Source organism: Homarus americanus, unplaced genomic scaffold (genome assembly GCF_018991925.1).
Source record: "Homarus americanus isolate GMGI-L3 unplaced genomic scaffold, GMGI_Hamer_2.0 scaffold32583, whole genome shotgun sequence".
NCBI classification, from domain to species: Eukaryota; Metazoa; Arthropoda; class Malacostraca; order Decapoda; family Nephropidae; genus Homarus; species Homarus americanus.
This window is the reverse complement of record NW_024713129.1, coordinates 10,293,756-10,307,885: the sequence shown is the minus strand read 5'-3', so window position 1 is coordinate 10,307,885 and position 14,130 is coordinate 10,293,756. Positions and strand designations below refer to the sequence as shown.

The 14,130-nt window shown below is 36.8% G+C and overlaps 1 protein-coding gene across 1 annotated transcript in view; it reads left to right on the top strand.

Annotated features, from left to right (window-relative positions):
* Positions 1 to 13,681, top strand: part of LOC121866799 (CDK2-associated and cullin domain-containing protein 1-like) — a 44,918-nt gene extending 31,237 nt beyond the window's left edge. The window contains exon 6 of the mRNA XM_042366538.1: positions 13,049 to 13,681. Within this exon, the coding sequence (XP_042222472.1) occupies positions 13,049 to 13,393 (345 nt within the window). The 3' untranslated portion in view covers positions 13,394 to 13,681. The remainder of the gene's footprint in view (positions 1 to 13,048) is intronic.
* Positions 13,682 to 14,130: the final 449 nt, after the last annotated feature.

Below are 14,130 nucleotides of genomic sequence, written 5' to 3'. Positions count from 1 at the left end.
CAATCCACCCTAAAGTTAATCATGGGTCCCAAACGCAGGCTTAAGGATACGATACTGCATCTACCTCTCAATCAGTGAACAGTGTACTGTTTAATTTTACTTTACTATACAGTAATGTACCTGTTTTACTGTATGTATATTATACCTGTATTTTTTTACAACAGTAATACCCCGCTTTACGCGGTTCTCGTTTACGCGGTACCCCGCCAGAACCGGAATTCCCACTTTACGCAGTGCATCTACTCATATACGCGGAGAGCGGCTGGTGGTCTTCTCGCGCCGCGCCATTTTTGGATTCAAACCTCCCGCCATGTTGGGTAAGCGGCGCGAGTGGGTTGCACAATGTATGTCTTTGTTGCGTTATCGGTGACGTCATATGACGTATTGGACTGTGATTGGGCCACGCATTCTTACCTCCCTCCCCGCTAGCTGTGATTGGTTTAATGTAATATGACGTGCCCTGCCGCGGGAGGGATGAAGCCGCTTGACCTAGCCGAGTCAGTTACAACCCTCCCAGCCACGCCGTGTATACCGGTATCTATTGTTCCATAAGAATGGCTGCCACCGGACCACCACCACAGAAAAACCTTGCATTACCTGGACCCAGCCGCCCTAAGCCAACGAAGATACGACGTGCCCTAAGCTACGATGTGAAGTACAAGATTATCCAAGAGTTGGAGAAAGGAACAAGACAGGTTGATCTCACGCGCCAGCATGGCGTGAACGAATCTACGATCCGGACGATCAAGAAGGATGCAGCCAAGATAAAAGAACACATGAACATCACAAAGTCTGCAGGTGCTTCAATGATCAAGTATTGCCAGAACAAGGTGCTTCTCAAGACGGAGAATTTACTTGTGAGCTACTTGATTCGTCAGGCAAGACGGAACATGGCGGTCGACACGCAGTCAGTTCAGGAGTACGCACGTGAACTGTATGCAGCAGTGTCACGTAAGATGGGAATTGCAGAGCCCAAACCCTTCAATGCTTCCTCTGGGTGTCTGCACAGGTTTAAGAGAAAGAAGATCACCAACATTAACATTGGTGGTAAAGAGGCGAGTGCTGACCGTGTTGCGGCTAGGGATTTTCCTCCGTTCTTACGTGAGATTATGGAGGAAGGACAGTACACCGACGACCAGGTGTTCAACATGGACAAATCCGGTCTCTTTTGGAAAAAGCTACCTTCCAAGACCTTCGTTGTCCAGTCTGCCAGCAAGTGTCGGGATCGGAAGTTGCAGAAGGAGCGCATCACCGTCCTCTTTACCACCAATGCCTCCGGTTCCTGTAAACTCAAGTTATCGGTGATCCACACAACCCGCAAGCCACACGCCTACAAGAACATGACCCAGCTAAATGTCCACTGGCTGACCGCACGTAAGGCGTGGATGTTCTCTACTCTGTCCCACTCCTGGTTTGATGACTGTTTCGTTCCCGACGTGAAGAAATTCTGTGAGCAACAGAATGTTCCATTCAAGATTTTGTTGCTGCTTGACAATGCACCAGGACACTCGCCCCTACTGTTGGATCGTCACCCCAACGTAAAAGTGGTCTTCCTTCCTCCCAACACTACGTCATTAATCCAGCCCATGGACCAAGAATTAATCTGCAATGTGAAAGCTGCATTCTCTGCAAAGAAGTTTAAGCTCCTGAACGACTGTACCAACACCAAGAGTGAGTTACGTAACCTGGGTGACACCGATAGCAAGAGCGACGAGGACAAGGAACAACAATTGGCAGAGCAAGAAGTTCTTGTCAAACACTTTTGGAGGAAATTTAACGTCAAGAAAGCTGTGGACTTCTTGGTGGAGGCATGGGATCAGCTGTCTGTTGCAAGGTATCCCAGGTGGGAGGCAGAGTCAACCTGTGAATGGTGAGGTTCAGACTGTTGCAGTAGCAGTGGACCTTGCCAGAGAAGCTGCGCAGTGTTACAGCTGCAGGCTTCTCCGAGACCACCAACGAAGACATCCTGGAGGTCATCAGGGATCCTGAGGTGACTGCCGACGAGATGTTAGAAGACGATCACGTCAGTGAAGAGGCAGGTGGTGCGTCATCCCGAGAAGAACACAAGTTAACGCATGGTAATGTTAGGGATGCCATCGAGTGTGCAGAGAAACTGAAGCTCCTCCTTTCTGACGACCCTGACAATAACCGGTGTATCACGACAACATCAACACAAGCCGTCAACAAAGCATTACCGAGTTCTTCGCCCGCAACCCACCACAGCCAGCCCAAGCCAGTGATAGTGACAGAGACAGAGACAGTGATGGTGACTTTGAGGGATTTGTCAGGGAGGCCCTGACAAGTGTGGATGACAGTGATGGTGACTCACCTGAGGGCCAGTAGCCTGCCCTCTGCCCCGGAACCAGCCTCCATTCCAGTACGCCGACCCATCTCTTCTACTAACGCAAGTGTTAAACCCAACCTTGATTTTTCCTAACATAACCTAACCTTAGGTAAGTGTTAAACCTTAGAGCTTTTAAAACATAACCTAACCTTACGTACGTGCTAAACCTTGATTTTTTCTAACCTAACCTAACCTGACGTAAGTATTAACCTTGATTTTTCTTTTACCTGGTACAGTATAGTATTCTCTTATTGATATTTCTCTTCTATATTATGTGTGTTCATACCATCATAAAGTTAAGATGTTATTTTTACTAAAACGTACGTATTGTGTCGGGAAAAAGTGGAGTTTGGGGGTCGGCCCAGTCCCTATTTCAATTAATCCCATATGTTGTTGTTCATTTATGTGTTTCCTGCTTTACGCGGCCCTCTGCGGGTTCAACTGACCGCGTAAAGCTGGGTATTACTGTACAATATATTAGCTAATGTAGACATTATGTTATTTTATTAGCCTTCTTAACCTCTGTGTTTCATTAGTTGTGTACGTTATCTTGTGAATTTAGTCAATATTGTACAGTACAAGTACACTGCAATATTCCACATACACGTAAGTATAAATACAAAGTTCACAATGTGATGTTTGGACAATGTCCAATTCGGTTAATGTCACGTTTCCAAGAACTTATCTAGGACGTTAAGCGACGCATGACTGTATGTGGGCAAGTGAACATTCATGCCTAGACTTTGCCTTGTTTTTCTAATATTCAACCAATAGCCTTAGCCTACTTTCATATGTATATGGCTTATGATAACATGAAAGGCTCTAAATGTCCATAGGCTAGCCAAAATTAAATGATATTAGGTGTCAAATATGGATTGCAATTAACTTGATTAAGCTAGGGGCATATATGACTGCTTTTTCAGTCTTGGCCAAATAAATGTTTAAACGTGGGGGCATAGTTAAATTAGTTAAAATGTGAAGAATATTTGAATAGGACACAATGAATATCGTCTTAAAATTGTCTCAACTATACGATAGGTATATTAAGAAAATCCAGAAGTTGTGGGGCAATTATTAACAGTAATAACGACTAGCCTTTGGGTTCATTAATCAGCTGTAAAGGTTTTACTAATTACTCACACGACAAACTTCGAAGAACAATGTTTCTTTTAATGAATGTGCTCATATAATGAAAATTTGTGTATTAATTCACACTGAAGAGCCACCATACACTACTTCCTTTTTAGTTTACAACCACCTCAAATCGTGGCAAGCGTTAGAAAAATCAGAGTCAAGTTGGTTTCAGAGTGGAAATCAATACCTAGGCTAACAATATTAGGACTTACCTGTTCCACCAGTATATTTCTTATCATGTGCTGCTTTCTTCTTCACGCTTACACGTAAATCGGAAAACTTCCGCCTGTCCTCAACAACATTGCGGGGGATTAGAGCCACAACATTTACTGCCTTTACAACTTCTTCCCAGGCATGATTCTTCAATTTGATTGCACATCTCGAGTCCAACTTCCCTAAAATTATTTTCTTTCTTTTGGCGACTTCACACACCATGGTCGTCTCTTCTTTGCAGGTGGTCCTTCCATCTTTTGTTTATAACTAATATCAAGTGCGTCGCTCTCAGCTGATTTCTCCTTCTCTTGCGATTGGTTGATGATTTTGTTAACTGAGCGCCGATTGGCCAACTAGCTCTTGCACTGCCATCTACCTTCCGACAAGAGAACTGAATTTACAAAGTAAACACTAGTTACGTACTACCTATGGGATTGTAATTAAATTTTGAGTATGAGAAATTTATGGGAGTGTAAAGAATCTGCAGTATATAGCACTGAATCTCGCTAATATACGTAACTTATGAGATGTTTTGAGTATGCGGCCCCAGAACAGGTGTTTAATGTGGATGAGACTGGATTATTTTGAAGAAAATTCCAGATAGAACATACATTACCTAAGAGGAGAAGAGTGAGCCAGGTTTTAAGGCTGTATTAAAGGGTATAGCTGTACTAAATATCCATAATCTTTTCATTTTTTACAATATGTTTGGTATCTACAAGACTAAAGTTGGACTTACAAACAAGCCTCAGGAACATAACTCGTTCGTAAGCAGAGGAGCACTTGTAGTATATTTCTTTAAACTCATAATGTGGGTGGACACTACATGTTTACGAGGAACCACAGCCAGAAACCACGTACAACACTCAACCATTCACCATCTACTACTTGTGACTTGTGTTATTTCAAGATGAATTAGAATGTTTAAAAAATCATCCTGTGGGCAGATTCATATGAATTTTCAAGGTGCTTGATGCAAACTAAATCTTTACAATAAGTTAATTCTGCTAACATATAATTTCACTGATATAAGACCATATTTTGCACAGAAACTAAAAAAATTGAGGAGGATTGATATATACACAAATTATATGGTAGTAGGCAGCTATCAAACAGGGAGGTACTACTGAACTGGGAAGATATTGGAAGCATACTGTGTTGTCTATGGTAGACCCTGCTGCCATATGGCATCACAAAAATTGTGACCAAGTCCCAGGTTGCTGATCTGACTTTCTGCCTCATTTACACACAATTGCAGGGTCTCAATTGTTTCTCTTACTATTGACAACACAACATACATACAGTATATTGTTCCTCACTTTTGATTTTTTTTCATTTTGTATTTCTTTATGGTTCTTTATTATTATTATTATTATTATTATTATTATTATTATTATTATTATTATTATTAGTACCTGTAGTAGTAGTATTACATTTTTGCCCCCCAGGCCCCGATGTGGGTCAGTGACCTGTGCCTGGGTGGGATAAACCCCGTAAAAAAAAAAAATAAATAAATAAAAAATAAAAAAACCATTATTGATATTTTTTCATTTTTTAAATTTATTTATGGTTATTATTATTATTGTTTAATTTTTTATTATAATTTTTGTTTTATTATTATTATTATTATTACTATATACTTGGCAGTGATGTGGCTCATTACCTGTGCCCAGGTGGGATAATCCCGTAAAAAAAAAAAAAAAAAAAAGGGGGGTGTGTCAGAAAATGAAAGTATCTGTAAATAATACTCGTGCAATATTTTTATAATGAATAATAAAAGTATACTATTTTTATACAGTACAGTAAAGTAAAACATAAATGTTAGAAAGGATTAGCATAAAAAGGAAGTTAGTTGGAATATTAGTACAGTATTTCAGAGAGGTGTAAGACAAACATGCTGCTACAGAGAATGTCAATATGGTGTTGAGAAAACATTATGAATGTTGTGCAGAGGGCTACAGTATTTCAGACAGAGTAAAATATGAATGCTTCACTTATTGTGAAGTGTATATAAGAATTGAAAAATGTACTTTAACATTACATTACAGTAAAACCCGCATAATTTGAAATAACAGGGACTCTAGTCCTCTAGTCCTTAAGAATCATGAGAATTTATGAGGGGAAAAAAACCGCTACTACAGTACTCTTCTGTCTGCCCCATTCAAAATTTAAACGTTTCTAAGTACAGTACCAGTTTTAGGTGCTTGATCCAGGGTTATCAGACATAATGGCTCAAACACTGGGCAATGACAGAAAAACAAGTGGGAAAAGGCTTGTGCAATAGACCGTAAATGTACACCCCATGACTGACAAACTGACCAACATGAACTAACAGTGACTAACACATGGGACGTGTATACTGTAGTTACTATAGAACTTGTTTACACTGAGGCGGTCGGTCGCATTATATATATATATATATATATATATATATATATATATATATATATATATATATATATATATATATATATATATATATATATATATATATATATATATATATATATATATATATATATATATATATATATATATATATACATATATATATATATATATATATATATATATGCAAATAAATCACTGTAGGTGCGCGTGATCTAGGTATATGCTGATAACCACAAGGAAAAAGAAAACACGAAGTTCCCGGCTTTTGTGTAATTCACATCTTCAGGGGTGAGTACAGACTAAATACAAATCAAGGTGTATATATACAGAGGAAGGTGAGACCAGGTCCACAATGGTCAGAGTGTAGGTATGACCCTACTAATCTTTAAATAGCACGGTTGGTGGTCAGGTCAGATGGTCAAGTATTGACCTTCTCACCTGATCCAAATCTTCTTAATTACAAAATTGTCCAGCTTGTACATGCCGTTACTCAAATTCATGTTGATGCTTCGGTATGTTTAATAAGACTAGATTCTATGATGTTCCTACTATCAATTGAATTACATGGTAATATTGGGGAGGCATTATCCCAGTCAATGCAATGCTTGTTATCCCTCAAATGAACAAACAGAGCATTGGATTCCTGGCCTGTCCTAACACTGTATTTGTGTTGTTTAAGTCTAGTTGCAAGATCTTTACCTGTCTGGCCTAAGTAAAACATATTACATTCCTTGCAAGGAACTTTATAAATGCAACCAATTGTGTTGTTGGGGAGTTCTTGATTAACATTTGTTTAACAGTGCATGAGTTTTTAAATGCCACATTGACGTTCCAGGTTTTTAGCTGTGCAGGAATGTGTAAGAAATTTTTGTGAAATGGTAATATTAAGATATTCTTATGGTCATGGGTGGGCTTGGGATCAGTTCAAAGTTTTCTTAGTAATGTTTAAGCATTTGTCTATGAAAGATCTAGGGTATTTAAGGTTTATATTATATATATATTTGTATTCCTCATCGATGAATTCCGGACTATATCAAGCCTTGTGGTTATATATATATATATATATATATATATATATATATATATATATATATATATATATATATATATATATATATATATATATATACTCTCCCCGACTTACAACCTACTCGACTTACGTCCACCCGCACTTACGACCTGCCTCAGTCGTACCAAAATTTGGTCAAATTACGTATTTTTGAGTCCCAAAGTCAGTACACAAACAAAATTTTCATCTGTAATTCACTTTAAAATGGCTGGCATGCTTAAAAGTGAGTGTTTTATGGTGCTGAGAAGAAAAAGAGACCCCCCTTTTCGATTTTCTATGTGTTATTTAAGCATTTCTAACTTACGACCTGGATGTCGGTCCCTAACCCCGTCGTAAGTCAGGGAGTACCTGCATCCTAATACAGTACAGTATTTTGAAATGTCTCATATTTTGAAATTTTACCAAATATTAAAAAAATTGTAAAACTATATATTTCGTAACAAAACATTATGAATTATTATGAATTATGAGTAATTTTGAATTCGAGGGGTACGAATTATGTGGGTTTTACTTGTACTGTATACACATATATATTTTTTCATTGTAGCATACCTTTTCCTGCTATTCTCCAAGGTGGTCTGAACCAAGGAAAAAGTTTCTCTCTTCATTTACTGTCTTTCACTCACTCTTCCTGCTATAATATATATTTTCTGTTATGATTTTCCTTTTCCACAACAAGGACCCAAGATATTTGCATTAAAATCTTTAATATCTGGAACTTAAAAGATTGAAATTATCAAGAAACAGGAATTTCCAAGGATCCCTTAATATAAATTCACGTTTATGAACCTTTAATCTACAGATGGTATCAAGGATGATTCAGAACACTAGCTTAGTGCGATTGTTTACTACAGTGTTAAACAAAGACTAAAGTCCTCTCTCCAGCATTTGTGAATTCTTAATATAAAAACTTATTTTCTTTGTTATATATAGTATATACAATCTACATTTCTATTTACACAAAGATGTATTAATGTGAGTTTTATTAAAAAGAAATGACAGGAATATTATCTTATCCAATAAAACAACAGATCACCTGAATAGTAACTCTACTATGATTTTCCATGCAAACTGGAGTTCTGTACTGTGTATAAAGTAGATTAAAACATTATTAATCCTATGCTCCCTTCTAGTTTCACAGATAGGAGTTTAACTGAAAATACTAAATACAAGAGTATGAAGATAAGAATAAGTAAATTTAAGCAAAATAAATTCTATGAGCAAGATGTTGGATCTTTTTACAACCTAAATTTAGAAGACAAAGCAGAAAACTATCGTGTGTCTTGTAGCATTTTGAATATGAAAGAATCTACTATGTGTCAAATATCTTTTACTTCTTTAAAATGAAGAACTAATCATCCACAAGAAAGGATGGAACATTAAGCAGAATGCAGCAATAAAACATGAAATGCTGTATTGTACACAATAATTTTTTGCAGGTGAAAAAAGAATTCAATGAATTGTCTTCATTTTACATCCACTTCATGCAGTTTAATGCACATATCAGACTTAACAGTAAAAAATCTATTCTATGTTAAGTTAAAAAATAGTCATTTTGACTATGTGCAGATATACACAGGCATAGAAACATGTACATGAAAAACACAGTCAAAGTAATATTTCTGTAGATAAATGAGCTTCAAGGGAAGACATCTGTCCAATAACATGACATTGGCAGTATGTATATAAAGTGACACAAAGGTCAATTTGTTTAAATCATAAATATGACTTTTGAAGTAGATCATGGTCAAGATGTCATTCTAAATTTCATATAATTACAGTACAGTATATCAAAGCAAAAGGCAAAATTGCTAGTTCTTTATTGAAAATGGAATATTTATTCAAATAAGACAAGAACTTGAGGTTACTGTAATAATAACAATGAACTACTATATCTTCATCTGAAGTAACCTTAAGTCATTATCTTATCATTTATTCCACTTTTTACTTTTAATATATATTTTTAAATCCTTGTCTACCTGCCTTAAATGTATGAGATTCTGAAAAACTGAGAAGTTCAAATAAAATTCTTTAAATTTTTAAAAGCCTCCAGAACTTCAAATATTAAAGTTTAACTATACTGTATATCATTTTATACATCACTATAAAAATATAAATGTCTCACTATCAGTTATGTTCCAGGTTAAGATGAAAATGGTCCCTGGTACAAGGCTGTGTCCCCACTATAAAATGAACACTCTATGTACTCTGTCTTTCTGTGGCTGTTAAATAGTAATTATAAAAACCCTACATAGAAATATTACAACAAAATTCACCAACTGTGCATGAATCAAGAATTGCACCAACTACTTTCAGGTTTCCCAGTAAGTTAGTAAAGATACAAAAGAGATACACAAAAATTGATATTAGGCATATCACAGAGCAAGTCCATCCTATCTGAAAGTTGGTTGAAAAGAAAATGAACAAATAGGAAAAAAATCATGGTAACATTAACACATTTTATAAACTTAAGGTCTAGAATATCTGTATAATAATCTGCTGTAAGTAAAGATTTAACAGGAAAATACCCAGATATCTGAAATTATCATGTATGCATATTTTGGGACATGTGCAAATGTGCTCATGACCCAAATTTCTAAAAAGAGGATATAATTTATTGTAGATTAAACATTCTATTTTGTGATGCAAGTATGTATATGAAACTACAGTTTCTTGGTTGAGTATAATTCATGAAGGTCGACCATGGTGTTAGTTATGGGAATACTGTCCTGTATCTGTTTAATTTACACATGTTAACAGTCCATAGGTCTGATGTTATAGAAACAAAGTTGCAGATCAGAGTTCTGCTAATGTTTCATCTAAGTGTAACACCCGCGATAAAAAAAAAATGCCTGGATGCAGAGGCTGGAAGAAGAGGTAGCAGGTGACAGAGGAAGAGGGAAGGGGTGCTGGCTGGACTAAGAAGATAACTCACCTCCAGTGCTCTTCAGCCCGTAATCCCTTTATATTGACAGTACAGGGGGTCCCCGACATACGAATGTCCAACTTACGAATGCTCGCCGATACAAATGGGGTTAAACTTGAAATTTACAGTATCTTATTTACCTGATGACTTATATTTATACTTTCATTTACTGTATTTTGTCATTCTATTTCTTCTTTTGTCTTAAATTAAGTGATTTTACATATACAGGTACTCCGCGACTTACACCCTACTCGACTTACGACCACCCGGACATACAACCGCCGCAGTTGTATAAAATATTTTTCAAATTACTATGTATTTTTGAGTCCCGACGTTAGTGATCGTACTGTGAACTGACAAAATTTTCATTTTTAATTCCCTTTAAGATGGCTGGCAAGCGTAAAAGTGAGAGTTCTCGTGGTGCTGAGAAGAAAAAGAGACACCCATTTTAGATTTTATATGTACCTGTATTATTTTCGCATTTTCGACTTATGACCTGGTCGTCGGTCTCTAACCCCGTTGTAAGTCGAGGACTGACTGTATAAGGACTTAGGCGATGATATAATGGGATTTTAAACATCGTTCTGTAAGTACGGTATGCACCTAACATGTGTTCTGACTTAAGAACGTCCTCAGGAACGGAACCCGTTCGTAACCTGGGGACCCCGTTTGCAATTTCACCATAATTCCCATACAGTATTGTTTAGGTTCATTTGGTGTCGGGTTAATAAAAAATAATTGTAAAATAATCAATTCACCTCCACAAAAAAAGACCACACTCAACCCTAGTTGAGTTATTGTATCATTTTAAATTCTCAGCTGCTTTGTTTCTATAGCAACAGCGCAAAAAGCTGATTGCCCACACCGTTCTTCACCATGTCATCGTGCTTACCACAAAATCTGTCTTCAGCACAATAAATAATATTGTACTTGTGTATTATGCATCTGCATATACCATACAGTACTTTATTTATAAATCAGTTGTCTTATTGTACAAGTAGCCAAATCAAACCATCGTGTATCACTCAAAAGTAATAAATACTGTAGTGTAGTTAGTAATGAATCTCCATAACAAATAGTATACAGTATATTATGTTATAATGATGCCATTGTAACTGATTTGCTGAAATCTCTCTCTCTAGGAACCCATCCTAAGCTTTCAAGGGGTATTACTGTACATGTTGGAATGCATATATAGCACCCTTAATAAGAGTAAATTAATTCTTATGGGGAAAATTTCCTCACTATAAATCTTTTCACTGTAAGTCACATATCTCTGGAACACATTCCCAATGTATAATGAAGACCCTCTGTACCTGGAAAAATTCCAGGGATGAGAAAATTTGTATCCATGCCTAGAAATCTCTCAAACCCAGAACCACTGTGCACCGATTATTCCGACTAACAAGATTACTGTACTGTACTGTACAGAAATTCTTGTCAACCCTCATTTTGAGTACAGTATCAAAATTTTATATATTACACAGAACACTGTTTAACCATCCACCATATCCAGTTTTAAGTTTATGCAGGTTTCAATAGTCACTGTGAGATGTTTTTAGCCCAGCACAGTGGGAATGTTGTTTGGATTAGGTCTTCTAAGTGGGTTCATCTTGTCTGGTTCATTGTGTACAGTGGTCCCTTGGTTAACGAACACAATTCGTTCCAGAAGGTCGTTCGTTAATCAAAAATGTTGTTAACCGAATCCATTGTTTCAATGGGATATTGGGTAATTGGTTCCAGCTCACCGAAAAGTACATACATACAAAGTAAAAAAAAATGCAGTAAAGTACACTTACTTTGAGGTGTGTATGTAGAAGGCCACTGGTTGATAATGATGATGGGAATTAGAAGTGGGGGTGGAAGAGAAGGGAGAAGAGAAGGAAGTGGGGATGGAAGAGAAATCACCCCATGCTTAATTCTGTCATTTCACCAATAAAATTTTAAGTTCACTAGGTGTAATTCAAGAATATTTTCTTTAAATCAACACTGCACTGCACTATATATTGTCAATATGTTAAATAAATTTCAGAAAGACCAATAATTGTACTGTAAAAACGTAAAAATACTGTGTTCAAGAGACCCACAAGCAAGATGTTTCCTCCACCGAACAGACACACAAACTGACACCTTGGTGGGTGAGGGAAGTGGCTGATGGGCACACCAAAAACTAGTTCCCTGTACTGCAATTATGTTAAATAAGTGTTAAAACGACTAATAATTTTAATATAAAACTTGGAAAAATATTGAATAACACAACCTTCTTGATATTTACTGCAATGGAAACGAATATAAGCCCTAGAACCGATTACTGTATTGGCGGGCTAATCTTCCAGCTGGTGAGCAAGCCAAAACATGTTGACATGTTTTCGTAAGAATTTCGTTAACCGAATTGAAGATTCTTATGGAAGGTAATTTGTTAACCGAAATTTCGTTAACCGAGGGGCCACTGTACTGTATTTGTTCCTCAAACAAAATTTTTTTTATCATTACCAAGCCCAGGTCCTTTTCCATCTCTAATCTATTTAAACCCATTTGCTTATTTTCATCCTTCATATCAAACACTATATGATTTTGTACTGTCTTAAGGTGGAAGTACACTGGGCACTTTCCTCCAAACATGTTGCCCGTTTTGGTGGCCGCTGGCCTGACTGTCCTGAAAGCAGCAGGATTTTGGCTATTGTGAGAATTGGACAACGGTTTGGAAGCGAGATTTGCTGGATGGGTTAGTGCTCAAATGAGCTTCATATTAGGTGTTGAATATTCAAATAAAAATTTAACTAAATCATGAAACAATAATAATTTAAACTATAACAAAATGGTTACATGTTTCTATTTACAGTATTTGTCACTTTAAAACTTCTTTAGCTTTATTGTCATTATTCATGGTCTTCCTTGACCAGCCAGCCACTGCCACTTATAAAGAAACTTCACAACGCAGCCATTGTCTTTTTTTTTTCTTTTTTTGCAGATGCCTCATTTGCTTCAGCAATTGAAGAACTATAGCACAATCCTGCAAGGCTTCAACTGTAGTAATGGATTCCATGGCAAACCTCGTCTAGACGCTTTGTTGTTGTTTTCATTGCATTGGGCAGATGCGCCAACAAAACATCCCAGTGTGACGCAAATGTCTCTTTGTTTTGCTGGCTGGACCGCGTTTACCAAACATGCTGGGAGGAAAAGTGCCCAGTGTCCCGTTGCCTTTAGAAACAGTTATTACTATACAGTACTTAAAACTTGTCCCGAGTCACAATCCTTCAAAAGTGCTTTCACTTTTACCGATAAAATACATTCCAACATAAAAAAATTATTTTGACCAAAATGAAGAAAATTAGTTACTCTATAATAAGTAAAAGTAGTTTAAAATGAAAAATATTATCTAGATTTTCAAGATATCAAATTTTTTATGACAAAAAATTTTCATTAAAAGATACACATATCAGATTAAATCAGTTTAATAACAATAAGTAATACCCAAAAAGCAGATTAAATTAAGACAAAGACATGTGCTACATCCAAAAGTGTGTGTGCTCTGGGATAACTGACAATTTCAGCTGCCAGACGTACAAAGTAAATATGAATGTACAGCCCCCCCCCCCCCCAAGTTTGCAGATTTTTGTTTCGCGGTCCTCTATTATTCGCGGATGACACCCTGGATGTACCCAAGAATGTCCGTGGGTAGTTTTAAAGTTGCCGGCATTTTCGTAGCTGGGACAGGGAGCCATTTTTTCTTGAGACCATAATTTCCTTTACCTGTATTGTAAATACAGCTACTCCTCGATTTACGATCTACTCGACTTACGACCACTCGGACATACGACCGCCCCAGTCATACCCAAATTTTTTCAAATTACGTATTTTCGAGTCCCGTCGTTAGTGATTGCGCTGTGTACTGACAAAATTTTTGTTTCTAATTCCCTTTAAAATGACTGGCATGCTTAAAAGTGAGAGTTTTGTTGTGCTGAAAAGAAAAAGAGACACCCATTTTAGATTTTCTTATGTATTATCTTCACATTTTAGATTTACGACCTGGATTTGGGTCCCTAACCCCGT